Source organism: Penicillium chermesinum (assembly GCF_028974085.1).
Source record: "Penicillium chermesinum strain IBT 19713 chromosome Unknown utg000004l:1.0-3345178.0:1.0-3348027.0, whole genome shotgun sequence".
In the NCBI taxonomy this organism is placed as follows: Eukaryota; Fungi; Ascomycota; class Eurotiomycetes; order Eurotiales; family Aspergillaceae; genus Penicillium; species Penicillium chermesinum.
In genome coordinates, this window is record NW_026695314.1 from 3,324,952 (window position 1) to 3,342,389 (window position 17,438).

A 17,438-nucleotide genomic window follows, 5' to 3' on the forward strand; every position below is an offset into this window, starting at 1 on the left:
ATGTTTGGAGCCGGTTCAGTGGTCTAATATATAAATCGATACTGACAATGGCGAAAAGCGATTGATTTATTTTCTACGTAGTTTGCTAGATGGTGTTGTGGGATGAACCGCCGTCGTTCTAAGGACATTCCTCTACACCGGGATCGCATAACCGCGCACTTGAATCAGGAGGTAGAATACAGGTTTGCCTAGAGGCGGCGTGATAGCAGACTGTCCGAAATTTGTATATATTATTTTCGTATAAAGCCCCGGTGCAGATAAGCAGGAGCTACTACTAGCATTAGTGGTACTAGAAATCGATGGAATCATGGCACGTAATTTCGCTGTTTGATCTGAGGAACAACTTGGTATTTCGACATTTCTCCCCTCTAGGAAATTCCCTCCTACTAGTAATAATCGGATCAATGATTTTCTTATAGGATTCATACAGATTCAGATATACATCATGTAGGGGTAGTGTAATATATGCAGCTAAGACCTTCCACTGTAATAATAACGCCTTTGTTATTAGACGTAGTCTCTAAGACTGATAAAGTACCGCTTTCACTAAGCCTTATAAGGAATGGATAGACGTAATAGTCTCGGTGATCGACATAACAGATATGGCTAGATGCCTCAAAGGATCGACTTATATACTAGACGACAGCAGGGATGTGCTAGGAAGCACCAAGTAGGATAGAGGCATCGGCTATAGATTATGGTTGGATGATGAGGTAGGAGAGGTATCAAGCTCAGCAATAGAGGGTACTTTCGCCTAACGTGTGACGGCCACTTGGCTATGTAGATGAGCTTATTGAATGGATATCAGAGATTCAGAGCTGGTATTATGACTTCCATCCAGATACGCGATCATATCGTATGATCGTCTACCATGCATAGTCCATGGATTGAGGACGGAACTCCGGACGCTAGCACAGAAGCAGTAGCGGAGGACAGGGGAGGATAGGCAGTGGGGTGTATCTATATTCTTACGCCATCTCCATCGAAGATAACGTGCATATGGCTGGCAGGGTGGAGATAAGGGGTCAAAGTGATGTCCGACAAATGGCGGATGCTGAGGCATGCACCCACCACTCCCAAGGTTGATTACCTGGCACGTTGCAACCCTTGGGGATAGCCGTCGATTGAGGGGAGATTGTGCCGGAGAGCATCTGCCTCCTCAGGGCGATTATCTGCATATTCTGCTTCATTCGTTCGAGAGTCCCTTGGTGGGGGGCGGCTTGGCATAAGGCTGCCACAAACAAAAGGAGAGCGAACGCCCATCCCCGCCGCCTCTGTCCTGCAAACCACTCCAACCTCCCGACCTCTTCCACAAGATGATGTGCCGTACAGCCGACGCCTCCGGTTCCAGCGTGGGCTCCATGGGGGACCGTGGCGACGATCATCCGCGGTCCAAGAAGGAACGACGCGCCACCTCCACCTCTGGGCGGCTGGCCTGTGATATTTGCCGAGAACGTGCGAACGCCCCATACCCCACACCCCACACCCCACCCCCCACGACAAGGAAACATATCTCGTATTGACTAATTCTCACAGGTAAGGTTCGCTGTGACCGGGGGGGATCCGACATGTGGCCGGTGTGCGCGGCTGGACTACGAGTGCAGCTATCAGGGTCGCAAACGATATCGTGCAGCGCAGGCGGACATGCCGCGTCAATTGTCCGAATTGCAGACCCGATTAGGTAAATCGCGTCGCTGCATGTCACCATGGCCTGTTTGACACTGACCCTGGTCGATTTGTCTTAGCACATGCTGAAACCCTGTTGCGGAAGTCGGCGTCGACTGCATCCACCACGGTGACGACAACACCCACGGCGCGCCCACTACCGCCCCATGTCGAACCATCCTGGCCGTTGATGACGCCGTCCGAACGGCCGGGCGACCATGAGCCACTAATGCAGCGACTGCAGGACCAAGTCACCCCGCCGATGGATCGCGCGTTTGAGGGCCTGGGCATGCTGGCCAATCTCACCGAAGACATCCCGGACTTTTGGGGCGTCATGGATCCGCTGCTGGCCCCAGACGCACTGTCGACCATCCTGACCGGCGATGGGACGTCTCGACTGCCCACGCCCTCTGGCAGCGGATATCCGCCGGCTGGGAACCTCAGCTCGGTCTCTCCTGCATTTGACAGCTCCATCTTCGCGACTACGCACGAACTAGAAGAGCCGATTCCGCTGGCCGACCTGGCCGACCTGGCCGTCCTGTACGTTCCCCTATCTTTCTACCACCGAGGAGGATGCACTGACGATCGACACAGACACCAGAAATACTTCGATATTTTCTACCCCGTCCTGCCGATCTTGAATCCATCGCGCTTTCGTCGAGAGTGGATCCACGATGCCAGCTCCCCGCAAGTCCGTGCGCTCGGCTACGCGGTGGCTCTGGTGGGATCGACGGTGGCGCCCGAGTACGCTTATCTACAGTGGTCCTGCTACAGCAATGCCCGCAGATACATCGAGCTGTGTGAACGAGACGACGACGAAACATATATCACCAGTTTAAATGCCTTCCAGGCATTGCTCTTTGTTCTCCGCTACGAGTTGACGAAAAAGCACTTCGTCCGCGCGTGGATGACCCTCGGTCGTGCCGGGACATTAGCTCAGATCCTCAAACTGCGTCAGATCGATAACGGGGACGCGGCGCGACAACAACATACATGTTCTCTCCAGGATGCCCCCGAGATTCGACCATCCTGGGACATTCGTGATCCCGCCTCGCTAGAGGAGATTCGTCGTTCGTTCTGGTCGTTGTACATCTTTGAGAGCTACGGATGTGTCCGCACGGGCCGACCCTGCACGCTGGAAGAGGAGAACTTGTGCGTCTTCCTCCCGTCGCCTGGGGAGCTCAACGAGACGTTTCGGCCCAGCCCGATGCCGTATATCAGTGACTTGACACAGCTGGCGGGAGTGAGTTACCTGACCTCCTACGCCGCAGTCACGATCATGGTGAAGCTGGCCCGTCTCTGCTTCGAACACGTTAGCATCCTCTCGCGCAGTGACAATGACTCTGGCTTCTGGGACCGGCATTACCGTCTGGTGAAGACGATCAACGACTACACCGCGATCTTCCAGCGATACCTAACTGCGAAAGCTGTCCGGGAAGACGCGTTGGCGTTTTCCCTACACCTCAACCTGTGTGCCACACATATCAACCTCCACGAGGCAGCGATCCGGAAGGTAGAAGAGCAGGACCTCCCCAAGCTGGTCGCCGCGGAAAGTCGCAAGTGCAGTACTGCTGCAGCTTTCAAGATCCTCGGGGCGATTCGGATGAATTGGCCGGTTCAGCGGTCGGAGGTGAGCTCGTCCCTCTTTTGTTGCACTTCTTCAGGCTAATCTGATCTGCTTCTTTGATAGCGAGATCACTTCACCCTCCAGGCGACCTTTATTGGATGGCCTATTGCGATGAGCCTGATCGCTTTGAGCCGGAGTCTCGCGAACGGTGACACCACTCCGATCGGAATCGTGGACTCGCTGCGTCTGCTGCGGGCTGCACTGGATCACGTCGAAGAACCGGACGGGTATTGGCATCAGGCGAGCGGTGCGGCGGTGACTTCCCTGGCCAGGTGGGATGAGCAGCAACGCGAGGGCCGCACGAGTGGATGACCTGACTCTTGCCCGTAGAGTCTCGAGTCCATACCAGGATCATCCCCCACAAGGGGTGGTTGACGATGTCAACGGGAAACCTAATCGGAGTTGGGACACAGCAACAACGGCGTTTCAATTTGGAATACTAAAGCTAAGGAGGGAAGAGGTGAAGGAGAGGAAGGAGAAGCTACAACGACCGATCTAATACCCAACTCCCACCACCCTTCTATCCACTTTCGCATGTGTTCGGACGACAGTAGTTCAGATGATGCTGGCATCAAAGGCGGTGTGGAGCGGTAGAATCGGCCAACGGCTGACAGACGATGGGGTACTTCGATCCACGGTAGATATGGATGGCATAGAAAAGATCGCAGATCAGTTCCTTGTATTATCTTCTTCAGGCAATTCAGCGCGTCTATTCTCTCCTCTCGTCTCTACCACATTCTCTATGTATAGGTATACCTCCTCACCACACGTTCGTCACTAGACCACCGCTACAAAAGCGAACATGGTCGACGTAAGACACACAATCAATCCCACCAACAACGGCCAAATACGACGCAATTCCTTAATCCACGTCTTCGACACATCCCGCGACATTCCCACCGCCTCCTTCCTCGCCAGCATCTCCCTCCTCGCCTCCTTCGTCATCATATCCTGCCACCCCAACAACCCCCTCTGCTCCTTGAAATCCACAAAGCTCAACTTCACCCCACCGCTACACAACTTGGCAATATTGATCGCCAACGTATCCAGCCCAATCCACGGCGTAACCCACCGCTGCATCACATAGTAGTACCACCCATCAAAGGCCTGCAGCCGGGTCAAATCACCCCCAACCTTGACAATCGTCTTGACCCGCTCGATCCGCGCATCCTGGTACTTCTGCATGGCCGCACTAATCTCGACCGTCGACGGCTTCTTATTTGGATGCTGATTGAGCAACGTGTGGATCTCATTCGTAATCGCAACGACATCTTCCATCGCGGTACACCCGCCCAATGCAGAATTCGGCGTCACCTTATGGATAGCGTCTCCCGCCAACACTGTTCGATTGAAGAACCAGTGGTCCAGTACGCCCTCTTCCAGGGAGATGAGCTGCGCTTTGGTCCGTTTCGCCCAGAGCTCCCCGAAAACGACAGATTCGTTGATCGGACACGACGCGAGCTTACGCGCGAGAGCCTCCATATCTGCCTCGGCGAAGCGGGCACGGTTCGGCCAGACGCATTGTTGGTCTGCAGGGAGCTTGCAGTGCGCGATATAGGAAATGAAGGTTGGTTGGCAGAGGAGGAGGAAGGAGAAGCGGTCGTTGGAGATGGAGTGCATATCGTGGAGGCCGAGGCCGGGGATGGGGGGGCATTGCGCGACAATGGCGTTGTAGGTTGTTACCATCGCTGTACACATACTATCAGTTTCGTGTCACCAATATATCTAGGGAGGAGATCGGGAAGAGGACGTACAGCGCTTCTCGGCAGCAGAGATGAAATGCGGGATACTCGCGTTCGCCTTCTCCCAGAGAATCTCGCGGATTTTGCTATGGACCCCGTCTGCACCGACGACCAGGTCCCCGACGTGCTCGGTGCCATTGGCCAGGATCACTCGGGTAGAGTCTGACTCCTCGATGATATCGACTACGCGGTGTCGCTCGAGGACCTTGCTCGGGTCCGGGAGACGGCTGTACAAGATGCGGAGGAAGAGTTGGCGGTTCAGGGTGCGTGTGTCGTATCCTGTACTGGAAACAGAATCAGTTAGGACAATCGTTTTCGTATGCAGCCAGGGACGTAGATAGGTATATACTATTTCCTAACAATCGGAAAGAAGTCATTATCTAGGAAGCATTTCCCGTCCGGGGTGTGGTAGTAGCACCGCCCCATGGTAGAGCAGCTGTCCAGTACATCATCGAGAATGCCAAGCTGGTGGAGAATGCGACAGCCATGCGGCTGGATGGTGATTGTTGTCCCGAATGGGGGTGCCACGATGCCCTTGTCCAGCACCAGGTAGTCGATGCCGGCTTTGTCGAGACAGTGGGCAAGGGTCAGGCCGGCGACTCCAGCGCCAACGATGATCACCCGGAAGGGAGATTCATCTGGAGATGGGGGTGGAGAGTCGGTAATGCGCGCGATCATCTTCTCGTTGTGACTGTGATATCGCTTGCGATGCAAGTCACTTCGTTCTTGTCTTGCCCATGGCCGACCAGTTTCTTATGAAAGGGTGTTTGGGCCACCATGTTTTCGATCGCTATACCCAGTCGCATTCAAACGGACCTCATCGGGGTAGATACACGGACGTTCTCACGGCCGCTGGCTGTATCCCAAGTATCCCGAACGGACTCCGTTGTCAGCGGGACGGAGTTGGGGCGGCCGTCGCAGCGCCGAGAGGGATTCTTAGGGCTTCTCCGCGCGGCCGACATACATGTCTCAACTATACTTATACATATAGGTGCATGGATCAGGCCAATTATCCATAATCCAAGTAACCAGAAGCAACAGAATGATCCGTCCGGCACCATACCATCTCATCGTCCTAGGCCTCCTCGGCGTATCCTCGATATGGGGCTTCATCGGGTACTGGGGCCACATGTTCGACAATTTTGGCTCCATTGTGGCCACCGGACACCTACCTGATGGACGGGTTATGCGATTGAGCTATACGGGGGTGGATGTGCTGGACCGTCAGATCACTCCGGTCATTGCTTTCTATGAAGTTCTCAGCAATGGTCTCTCCCTGGGTCCACGGTTACTATTCCTCGATATCAATTTCGTCATTGCCTGCACGAATGTTTGGGTTATGATTGAGGCGCGGAGACGGGGAGTACAGAGTGTTATGCTAAAATAGTACGTAACTCGTCTATACATGGGCGTGTGGGAGTTATTTGCCTGTATATGAGCTAACGCTGCGTGTACCATTTAGTCCCTTCGTCTGCATGCTGCTGTGGAACTTCATCGGCGCTGCCCTGATCCAGCCTCACTATCTCTACCTCATCGAGCAAAGCTACCGCCGACTTCCGTCTCAGGATCCAACTATTCCCCGACACGAAGCTATCGCTTTGTTTCTGACAACTATCATGGCGGTCTCCTGCCCTGCCCTCCTCTTTGCCCCTGCGTGGCTACAAGCCAACACATGGACACACCATGGACTCATCGGACTCTTCCATACCACCCCCATCCTTCTCGCCATAGCCTTCTTTATCACATCCAGAATTCTCAGCTCCCCATCACTCCGTTACCTAACCCAATCACCCGCGGATGCAGACTTCAACCCCCGGATCCACCCCGACCAACCCTGGGTCACCCGTTCATACATCCTCGCGGGTACAGCCTCAGCCACGGTCCACCTCTTCACAATGATTACAGCACTACGAACGCAAAACCCCGACATAACACTCCTCCGTCTTTTCATCCCAACAAAGCAGAGACTAGCCATCGCAAACACCCTACCGTTATCATGGACGGAGCCGAAGTTGAATACTACATCCACCAGCTTGTTGACTGAGACTAATGGGAAAGCTGCCAGGGTCCTAGAACAATTCCACCTTTTTAGCCAATTCGACTGGATAGTAGTCTCGCTAGCGTGTATCGTCTTTACGCATCTTCTCCTGTCCCAGGCGAGGGAGAAGAAGTCTCTGAGAGAGGAGGGGATGTCTCATACGGGGCTGATGGATGATGTCGACGGGAGGGATCTGGGGCTTTTACTGCTTGGGACTGTAATTCTGGGGCCTGGAGCGGCGGGGTCATTTGCTCTTGCTGTAAGGGAGTCGAGGTTGAGGGAGCGGTGGAATCGGGCGAGGAAGATGTATCGTGTTGACTAGGTGTATAGGTAGATTAGACCTCGTCACGACCCGCGGGTCTACCCAAACGGGGTACCTATTACCCATTTCTTGGCGGGTAATGGGTAGGGTTTGCCTATCTACGTGCGGGTAGTGGGAAGCTGGTTAATATCCATGGGTATTTTCTGGGTATCTACAGATAGTCAAACAATATAAATAGGTGGGACCCTGTGACTTGTATATTTTATATATATTCGAGCTGTAATTTTGAGTATTTTATATATAACTACTAGTTAAGATTTAAGAGATTTCTTAGTATTAAAGAGGTTAAAATAAGATTAATTTGATTGTAAGGGAACTGCCAGATTTGGGTGGCACCAGTTGACCAGGCGAGACAATGATATTCGATGGGATCCCACTATAGGGTTCCGGTCTGAACAAAGACTAAAGCTTACTCTTTTTATCTGAAAGGATAGTCCTTTTATAAGGAGGTTCGCCAGGGGTTCGGCCCTAGCTCAGGTTTCAGCCCTAATCTAACTAATAGGATACAAGAGAGTCCTGGGGCCCCGCTTCCCCGGCCTTGAAAGGTGCAACTTGGGCCCAAAGGGTCCCAATATATCTTTAAAGGCACATCCAATGTTGATTCGATGGCGTTTCACCATCGAGTCCTATTGTTTCTTGACAATTATCCTCCCCTTCATGCTGGTTGTCCTTAACTAGCTGGGGATTTTGTTCATTATTATAATACGTGTGAGCCTGGTGGGGGACAAGGAGCCGGAATTGATATATAAAAGAAGGGACTTCTCGTGTGAAAGGATGTCGAAACAACGTTTTTTTTGACGGTGATAGCCTTTTAGCATAGGTGGGAGGCAAGATTGTGTTTATTTTCTTACGATCTAGTCGAAGTATAAAAGCAACAACTTCCTCTTTCTTTTATGGCACACCTTCCTTCGAACAACTGATTTGTTACTAACCGTTTCTAACATAATTTAATAGCAATGGCAGCTCCTGTAGGTACTGTAGCGGGGTTAGGATACATCATCTCCCGCGATACCCCTAAGGACGTCGGACAACTTTTTACCTATGTGATATCGACGTTGAAACTCTTCTGCTACTAATGCTTTTTGTCGGTGGTGTATTGGAAGTGTAATATTGTAGGCCTTTTTATCTGGGAATGTGTTTGGGAGCGGGTTATCTCTAAGAAATGCCGCTATTGTAGTTATAAGTAGTATTTTCCGATTTCTGAGGGAATACAAGGGGATTGGCTAATATTTATCGATGTCTTTTGTTAGGGATATGTTGCTTGTCCTGATGTGACGACTTCTTCTTCTATTGGTGTTGGATAATCCGAGTTGATGGCTTGGGGTCTTAATACAGTAGAAGCGGCTAAGAATGAGATCCGAATCCTGGATTGTTTAATAACGATAGCTATTGCTAACTATATGACCGAAAATAGCTTTAAGTTGTTGTCTAAGACAATAAACGATCAGGATATATGAGTTGAGTATAGCTAATAAATGGATGCAAAACGTGTCTTTTGTATCTAAGTACTCCAGGTAATACAGCCGTCTGGAGGTCCCGGTCCCATTCCCATGTTAAATGATATGTTTATATAGTTAGAACCCGGGGATATCTTTTATTCTGTAATTTAAGCTAGGATTCGGTCCTTTTTTATGGGTGTAATGTTGGGGGTTATTGCTGATAAGGTTTTGTAGGTTACTATTAATATAATTCAGGATATATGGCAGCGCTTTAGGGACTTCTTAATATAGACAACTATAGTAGAATTGGTGCTGAATTGGGATCGATCTTTTCTTTTATGGCTGGCGGCTCGATAGCGATATTTCAGGATTTGTATTTCTTTTACTATTTATGAAATTTAGTGATTATTTCTTATATATTTATATCCGATTCTAGGATCTATTAATTATATTTAGAGGGCTATCTTTTTTATATAACTAGAAAGCATATTTTACCATCAATTTTCTTTTTTTACCTTATCTCTTTAAGTTCGAATTTATTGTTATCTTCTATCCTATAAGGGCTCCCAGAGTAAGGGCTGATCCCAGGTTTAGTGTAGAACAGTAAAGGGTCTTAAGTATGGGCAGAAAAGGCCCTACCATCCTAATTCCAAAACTTTTTTAGAAGCTAAGTCTAAGATAATCTACTCGATAGATTTGGGTGAAAATTTAGGAAGTTCTAAGTTCAGCAATTTGACATAGGGTATGCTTTAAATATAAAGCAATCGGAGTAATATTGGTGGTAGGAGGATAGATTGAAAATAGCAGGTTTTGGGAATTCATTTTGATGGGGTACGACTGTAGATAAGAGCAGAGATCTATTTTTTGTGTAAATGATGGCAGTAGCGCTGGCTATACCAGCTATATTAGCTGTATTGTCTTTGATATATCAGAGTTTTTTTCAAGAGTAAGGGTTCTGTTTAGCTTAATATAACTACTTGTCAGACCTAGAGAATATTTAATAGATTTCTAAGAGAGATAGATCAGTTCTAGAGCTATAAAATATATTATATTCTATAATTTATTAGTAATATATTTCTAGATATAGATAAATATATATATATATTTTAAATATTATAATCTATATAATAATATATTTCCAAAAATTCTTCTTATAGACAGAATCCTCTCTTTATCTATATAGATATAAAATAGTTTAAAATAGAAATCTAATTTATATATATTTATATCTTGATTATTATATTTATATATAAAAAAGTTAAGTTATAAAAAAAAAGATATAATATATCCTCTAGTAAAAAAGATCGAAAATTTAAAAGATATCTCTGATTTATTATAGTCTTAGATAAAAAGTAGAGAAGATTAAGCTAAAAAAGATCTTTTAGAGAGGCCTAAAGCCCCTAGATCCCGATCTACTAGATTTTGACTTATTAACATAATATCTAGAGGGCTGTTGTAAGAGTTTTGATTATCTGAACAACCTTTGTAACTACTAAGACAAGATCCTTTATAGTAATAGCGAGATCTATTATAGTTGTTATCAGATCTTTTAAAGTAATTATAATCTTTGTAGTGGTGATTATCTGATTTTTTAATATAATGAAGTTGGAGATATAGATCGAGATAGTTGTAACGATTAGACTGATAGTGGTCACAAAAAAGATCTTTATATTTGTAGCGGTTGATCTAAGACTAGACTATATAATAGATATTAGGAGAGATATTTTTTAGAGCTGTTACTAGTAGTTAATTATCGACATTATAGCTAGGAGGCTGGATGGGGACTACTTATTACTAGCTTGTAGAAGATACTAGATAGAAAGATAATATTAGTCGAGATAATAATAATAGTAAGAGCGGTAGTTTCGGCGAGATAAGTAGAGATAAAGATAGAGAAAGGTAAGAGAAGAAAAGGGAAAGAGAAGAAAAGGAAGATTTTATAAACTTAGCGATCTATACAATTTAGATTATATACTATTTACTATATACTATTTATTATATACTATTTACTACATACTATTCACTATATAATATTTACTATATAATATTTATTATATACTATTCACTATATAATATTTATTATGTAATATTCATTATATAACATTTATTATATAATATTTATTATACAATATTTATTATACAACATTCACTATATACCATTTATTATATATTATTCACTATATATTATTTATTACATACTATTTATTATATATTGTTCACCATACACTATTTATTGTATGCTATCTATTATATACTATCTACCATATACTAGCTATTATCATATTTACTACTTTTCTATTATGTTTACTATCTTACTATTATATTTTAAGCTTGAAAGATATAGTCTGATATTTTAGGCTGTCTCTAGTAATATACCTTCTGGCTATATACTAGAAAGCCTAGTTTTAAGTTTAAAAGTTATAGCCTAATAGTTTAGATCTTCGAATTTCTACTATTATACAATATACTACTGCACAATATACTAGCCTAGTTTTAAGTTTAAAAGCTAGAGCCTAGTAGTTTAGGCCTCCGATCTTCGACTATATAATATTAGAAGCTTAAGGGATAATGATAAGGCCGATCAGCCTGGGAGATATATATGTTGAGTGATAGTCTATCCTACTATAGCCCCAGCTTTTATAAGATATATATCTCTATTAATCTCTGATTACTATCTAAACTAGGTTCTTTCTCTTACCTTCCTACCCTAAAGTCCTTTTTCTTTTATCTAATTATACTAGATCTCTTATATATCTATCTTATAATAGACTTCAATCTAGCCTAGATTATACAAGAGTACTTTTATTTAATATATATCATATAGATCTTAGTATATCACCAGTACTAATATATTATTTAGCCTGGCGAGATTATAAACTATCTCTAGGGACTCTATCACTATCTCTATATCTTGATTAGAGAGGTGATTATATATTATATCTAGTAGGACCCGATCTAGTAACTATATAAAAGCTATAAGTTATAATTTTACGAGATATTATTCTTTATCTCTAGACTAATACCAAGACTTAAACTTTACTATCAGATCTTAGCCTACTATCTCAACCTCTAGGACTATACTTTTATATATAGCTCCTAAGAGATCTTCTATAAATATTAGTCGAAATAGTACCAGATAACCCTTAATAATACTATCTTTATAGTATTATATCTAGTACTATATATCTACTCTAGTATATATTAGACAAACTAATATTTCTATTACTAGAGATCTAGATCTTAATACTTCTAGGTTATCAACAGCTTTTTTGTGGATCTAGATATAGAGATATAGATCTTAGACTAGTTTTTTATAGATCTTGAGATATAATACTAGTAGATATTCTATCTAGACCTCGTCAAAAACATTTCGAGGGCCAGTATCTCCCGCCCTCCGCCCGGCCCTCGCGGGCGGAGGGCGGGTTCTGCCTGCCCTCGCCCGGCCCTCAGCCCTCAGAGGGCCGCTCGCGGGCGGCCCTTATCCGCCCTCATTTGCATAAAAAAAGTTGGCTATTCCTCATTTAGATGTATAATTCTGCTGATTCATTCTATTTAATTACTGTTTTTTAAGCCTGTTCCTGTTTATAGTTTATTCTCCATGGTATCACTATTTAAGTCTTATGAAATTATAAGAAATTTAGTTGTATTGTAATAAAGCATAGTAGGTAATGATTATATTACAGGTTTTGAATCTCCAAAAGTAAATGGTAGAGGGTGAATAGAAAGGAGATGATTTTTGAATATATTAGTTCAATATGGTTGGGTTAGATATATATATTTACAACGTCATGTTGGTAGGAATAACAAGAACATTAAACATATCTCATAAATTCTTGATTCTTCACCAAATATCATATAATTCTTCTTTATAAGGTGAGCCCCCCGATAAAGTCTAATCATACTATATTTACTAATAGAAGAGCCCCCATAATAATCTTTGAACTAAAAGCATCACTAGATTTGAGGGGATACACAAGTCAGCGAAAAACCGAGGGCGGATTGGTGATTCGAGGGCGGCCCGCATGTTTTCGAGGGCCGTTTGGGGGCCGCTCGAGGGCCGCTCGAGGGCGGCCCGCACATTTCGAGGGCTGGTTGAGGGCCGCCCGCATATTTTGAGGGCCGATTTGAGGGCCGCCCTCAATCAGCCCTCAATAAATAACCAATCATAGGGAGATTAATAAGTTAAAGTGGGTCAATAGTTGATGTGTTCGATAATAGTCAAGCTATATTGGAAAGCTACTCAAGCTAGTCAATAATTCTATTTACCAGAGCCTATGGGCTTTCTTAGTAGGTATCTTCTCCAGAAACCAGTCGCTTTTCCCTTTTCAAATCATGCTTTACTAGCGATCATCTGATTAACAATGTCCCAAATGTCCCAGTTCTCAGATATCTATTCTTCATCAGTATATGATGGTGATCCAGTTGATGCTCTTCTCTCTTTTTCGAATGATCAATTCCCAACGCCTGATATTTCTGGAAGTCAGCACACACTTGAATCTGCATCAAATCCCGATTTTCTCACTCCAATTACTCCACCCTTGATTCCTTCTTCACTTCAGCGTGTTGGTCCTGGTCGATCACCAGCATTCATCCTATACTCCGAAATGTCAAAGGATGACTTCGTCGCTTGGTGGTTGGAGACTGAGTTTGGGAAGAGGAAAAGACTTAATTGGGGTGGTAACCGTACAGCGGCATGCTGGGAACAATTTGATCAAGTTGCCAACGCAAAAACTGGTAAACCAGGGGTAAAGTGTCGCCAATGCCAGAAAGTCCTTGATCATCCAGCAAGTGGGCGGTATGGAACAACTGCCCTTAATCGGCACTTAGCTGGTCCAACCTGTCGCAAATCTACTAGCCAGAAGGCTAATATCAAGGGATTACTCGCAAATGCAGTATGTATCACTTAGGACATATAGTCTAATGTTTTACTAATCATTCTCTTTTATAATAGGCACAGAACACATCAAATATAACAAAAGTCTTTACGCAAGAAGCATGGGAGCAGAAGCTTCTACAATTGATCACCTTATCACGTCTTCCCTTCCAATTCATTGAACATCCAGAGTTCCGTGACGTTATTACCTTTGCCCGACTTGCCCCTACACAACCCCATATCCCTTCAGCAAAAACAATACGATCTCGGCTACAAGAGTACGTCCAAAAGCAGCAACAATCTATCCTTCAGAAGCTTCCTCCAAACGCAAAACTTTCACTAGCACTAGATTGCTGGACATCTCCCTTTCGACAGGCTTTTATGGCTGTTACTGGCTACTTCCTAGACCAACACTGGCAATATCAAGAGGTGCTTCTTGGATTTGAACCTTTATCTGGATCCCATTCTGGTGTGAATCTAAGTGATGTGGTTTTAAAGCTTCTCCGACAGCATAAAATCGCAGATCGAGTACTTGCCGTGACAACTGACAATGCATCAAACAATAACACGTTAATGTCAAGTATACAAGAGTCATTACAGTCACTTGAGCTGAATAATGGTTCTACAATCGTTCGAGTTCCTTGCATTGCCCATGTGATTCAGCTTAGCTTGAATGATCTTCTTGGGAAGTTAAAGGCAATTCCAAAGAATGAAAATGTGGAGATGGATTGGTCTGACGAACGATTCCGTTCTCTTCGTGTAAGGCAACAAAAAAGAGAAATTGTTGATACACTTAACAAGGTATGCCCCTACTTTCTTACCTTATTAACAATACTAACTCTTTTATGATTATATAGGTCCGAAACCTTGCTATCTACATCAACGCAAGCCCGCAACGGCGCGAGTCATTCTACAACCTTCAGAAGGAAGAACCAAGGCTTATTCCTATCCAGGATGTTCGAACTCGCTGGAATTCAACGTTTTTGATGCTCCGACGTGCTAAACGGCTTCAATCAACCTTTGATGACTTTTGTTCGCAGTATGATCAGGACCACTTTGCATTGAGTCAAGAGGAGTGGCGACAAATTGAGTATCTTCTCTGGATAACCCAGCCTTTCTTCAAATTCACCACTCTTCTTTCTAAGACTAAGGATGTTAGTATTCATCTAGTCTTTAGCATCTACAACAAGCTCTTCAATCATCTTGAAAGGTCAATGAGTGCGTTAAGACGGAAAAAGGTTGCTTGGAAGCAGCTTATGCTTTCTTCTCTCGAGGCCGCAAAGAGAAAGCTTTCAACTTATTATGGTATGACGGATACAATTGATGGCAATCTCTATGCCATTGGCACGATACTTTCACCGCAACAAAAGCTTCAATTCTTTGAAGGAAAGGACTGGGATGATCCAGATAACAACTGGCGTGCAATCTACCGAGCAAGTCTTGAGGATTACTTTCAATCCTATAAACGACACCATGCCGATACACAATCAATATCTAAAGCTCAATCACCTACAGTCGCTATCTCAGAGCTTGAGATGGAGTGTGGAGCGGAAGAGTCCCAGCCTTTAGCATCTACTGAATTTGATGAGCTTAAGGAGTATCTTGATAGCGGTAAGTTAATAATATCTCACTTATAAAGTCTTTACTAACGTATATTCTAGGCATTGTACGAACTCCTGTCTGTATGTTCTGGAAAGATCACCAGCATCAATTTCCAGCGCTTGCAAACCTTGCACGCGACGTGCTTTCGATTCCTGCAACAGGGGCAGGTGTAGAGCGCCTCTTTAACTCTGCCCGGGATGTCTGTCACTACCGGAGAGGCTCGCTAAAGCCATCAACAATTCAAGATCTGATGATGTTCATGTGTACATCAAAGTTTGAGATTGAAGAAGGTCAACGAGCTCTAATCAACGAATATCTCTTACATGAAGAGATACAGGCCAACCAGGAGGCGAAAGATCTAAATACTCCATACCTTGAGCCAATTAGCGATAACGAAGAGATTGATGATGCAGGATTAGTTATTGATACTACACAGATTGCAGTCATCACAGCTCAATCGCAACAACAACAACCCTCGTCAACAGGGCCAGAAAATGGAGAGCATGAAGAAGAGGGCGAGCCTGACTTACCAAACACACAACTTCGGCATTCAGGAAGGGTTCGAAAGCGCTCAAGGTTTTTAGAAGGGTATGAGAGTTGATTTATAGTATCTAGCCCTAGAAATAGTATGAAATAACATGAATTGAAGCAATTATTTGATATTTTCAACACGCTTTCCCTAATCATGATAATTTATTCTAAAGGACCTAGCTGTATATCAAATACCTAAAATTACAGTCAAAACTAGCATAATTTATGCAACCACAGAGCTTTCTATGTTTGTCATGTTTGTCGGCCCTCGAAATATTCCGAGGGCCGCCCTCTGAGGGCAGGGTAGAGACCTACCCGACCCGCGGGCAGGAAGAGCCTGCCCTCCGCCCGCAAAAGTGCGGGTCCGTGGGCGGCCCTCAGAGGGCGGCTCGCGGGCGGTTCCGAGGTCTAATTCTATCTTATTAACTATCTTATAAAACTACTTAATCTTGACAAGGAAAGTTTCTAGCTCTACTAGACTAGTTAGAGTTATTATTTCTAGGGCTAGCTGCCTAAGCAACTTTAGGCTTTAATAATCCTGTTTATAGAGGAGGCTCTCTCGAGCCTATTCTAGACTATCTTTATAGTGATGTATAGAATAATATAGATAATATAGTATATCGCAAAATATTATAGATATCTAATCTGTACCGAGGTAATATAGATCAAGACTAATATCCTCTCTTATATCCTACTCTAGATATACTAGGATATAATAATTATTAATCGGTATATGGCTTTATAGTGTTAGGTTATCTGCTTCTTTGTCTGTATACAGATCGACCTTACCACCTCTAGCCCTTCCTACCAGTTTAACTAGTAATAGTAGAAGATCTGGAGCTGTCTGTGATGTCTAGCTAGTATTGGGCTTCTGAGTAGTATTATAGGCTTAGAAGAGAGCGACAAGGAGGGGCTTATAATATCTCTGACTTTCTTCTACCTACAGTCTCTTAAGGTAGTATGTCTCGATTTCTGTCTAGAGCTCTTAAACTAGCAGATCTATGCTAATAAGTATAAGTATACCCTAGTATATATACTTATAATACTCGGAAAGATAGCTATCCCATGGGGGGGTCCCATACTCTGGTAGGGTATAACTTTAGTGCGTGGCGGTCAGGTGGCTTAAGTATGGGCAGAAAAGGCCCTACCACCCAGGTAATAAACTTAATTTGGTTGATTTCGCATGTAGGGTATCGGTCGATCTAGTGGATGGATCTGGGTGAAACTTTGGGAAGTTTCAAGTGAGGCGATTTGATGTAGGGTGCGCTTTGAGTGCGAAGCGATCGGAGCCATATTGGAGGTGGGAGGATGGATTGAAAATTTGGGGTTTTGGGAATTCATTTTGATGGGGTGCGATTGTGGGTAAGGGCGGGGACCTACTTTTCGTGGATATGACGGCGGTAGTGCTAGCTATACCAGCAGCGCTAGCTGTGCTGGCTACATATTGGCTGTATCGTCCTTGATATATCTACAAGAGTTTATATAGAGATAAGGATTTAGCTTAGTTGAAGCCGACTATCTATCAGCTGAGAAGGATATTTGTTAGATTTATAAGAGAGATATATAAATCTTATTATTATTAGATATATTATATTCTAT

The 17,438-nt window shown here is 44.4% G+C and overlaps 3 protein-coding genes across 3 annotated transcripts; 2 read left to right on the forward strand and 1 right to left on the reverse strand.

Moving 5' to 3' along the window:
* Positions 1–1,316: 1,316 nt before the first annotated feature.
* Positions 1,317–3,604, forward strand: N7468_006152 (fungal specific transcription factor domain-containing protein; the record flags this gene model as incomplete). Its single annotated transcript, XM_058475448.1, has 5 exons — positions 1,317–1,516; positions 1,605–1,681; positions 1,746–2,205; positions 2,260–3,295; positions 3,356–3,604. The coding sequence occupies 5 exons, from the start codon at positions 1,317–1,319 to the stop codon at positions 3,602–3,604; spliced, it is 2,022 nt and encodes a 673-aa protein (XP_058331188.1).
* A 465-nt stretch (positions 3,605–4,069) lies between these two features.
* On the reverse strand, positions 4,070–5,712 carry N7468_006153 (FAD-dependent oxidoreductase; the record flags this gene model as incomplete). Its single annotated transcript, XM_058475449.1, has 3 exons — positions 4,070–4,980; positions 5,047–5,318; positions 5,384–5,712. The coding sequence occupies 3 exons, from the start codon at positions 5,710–5,712 to the stop codon at positions 4,070–4,072; spliced, it is 1,512 nt and encodes a 503-aa protein (XP_058331189.1).
* A 364-nt stretch (positions 5,713–6,076) lies between these two features.
* On the forward strand, positions 6,077–8,366 carry N7468_006154 (uncharacterized protein; the record flags this gene model as incomplete). Its single annotated transcript, XM_058475450.1, has 3 exons — positions 6,077–6,420; positions 6,497–7,331; positions 8,349–8,366. 3 exons carry the CDS (start codon positions 6,077–6,079, stop codon positions 8,364–8,366), a joined length of 1,197 nt encoding a protein of 398 aa, XP_058331190.1.
* Positions 8,367–17,438: the final 9,072 nt, after the last annotated feature.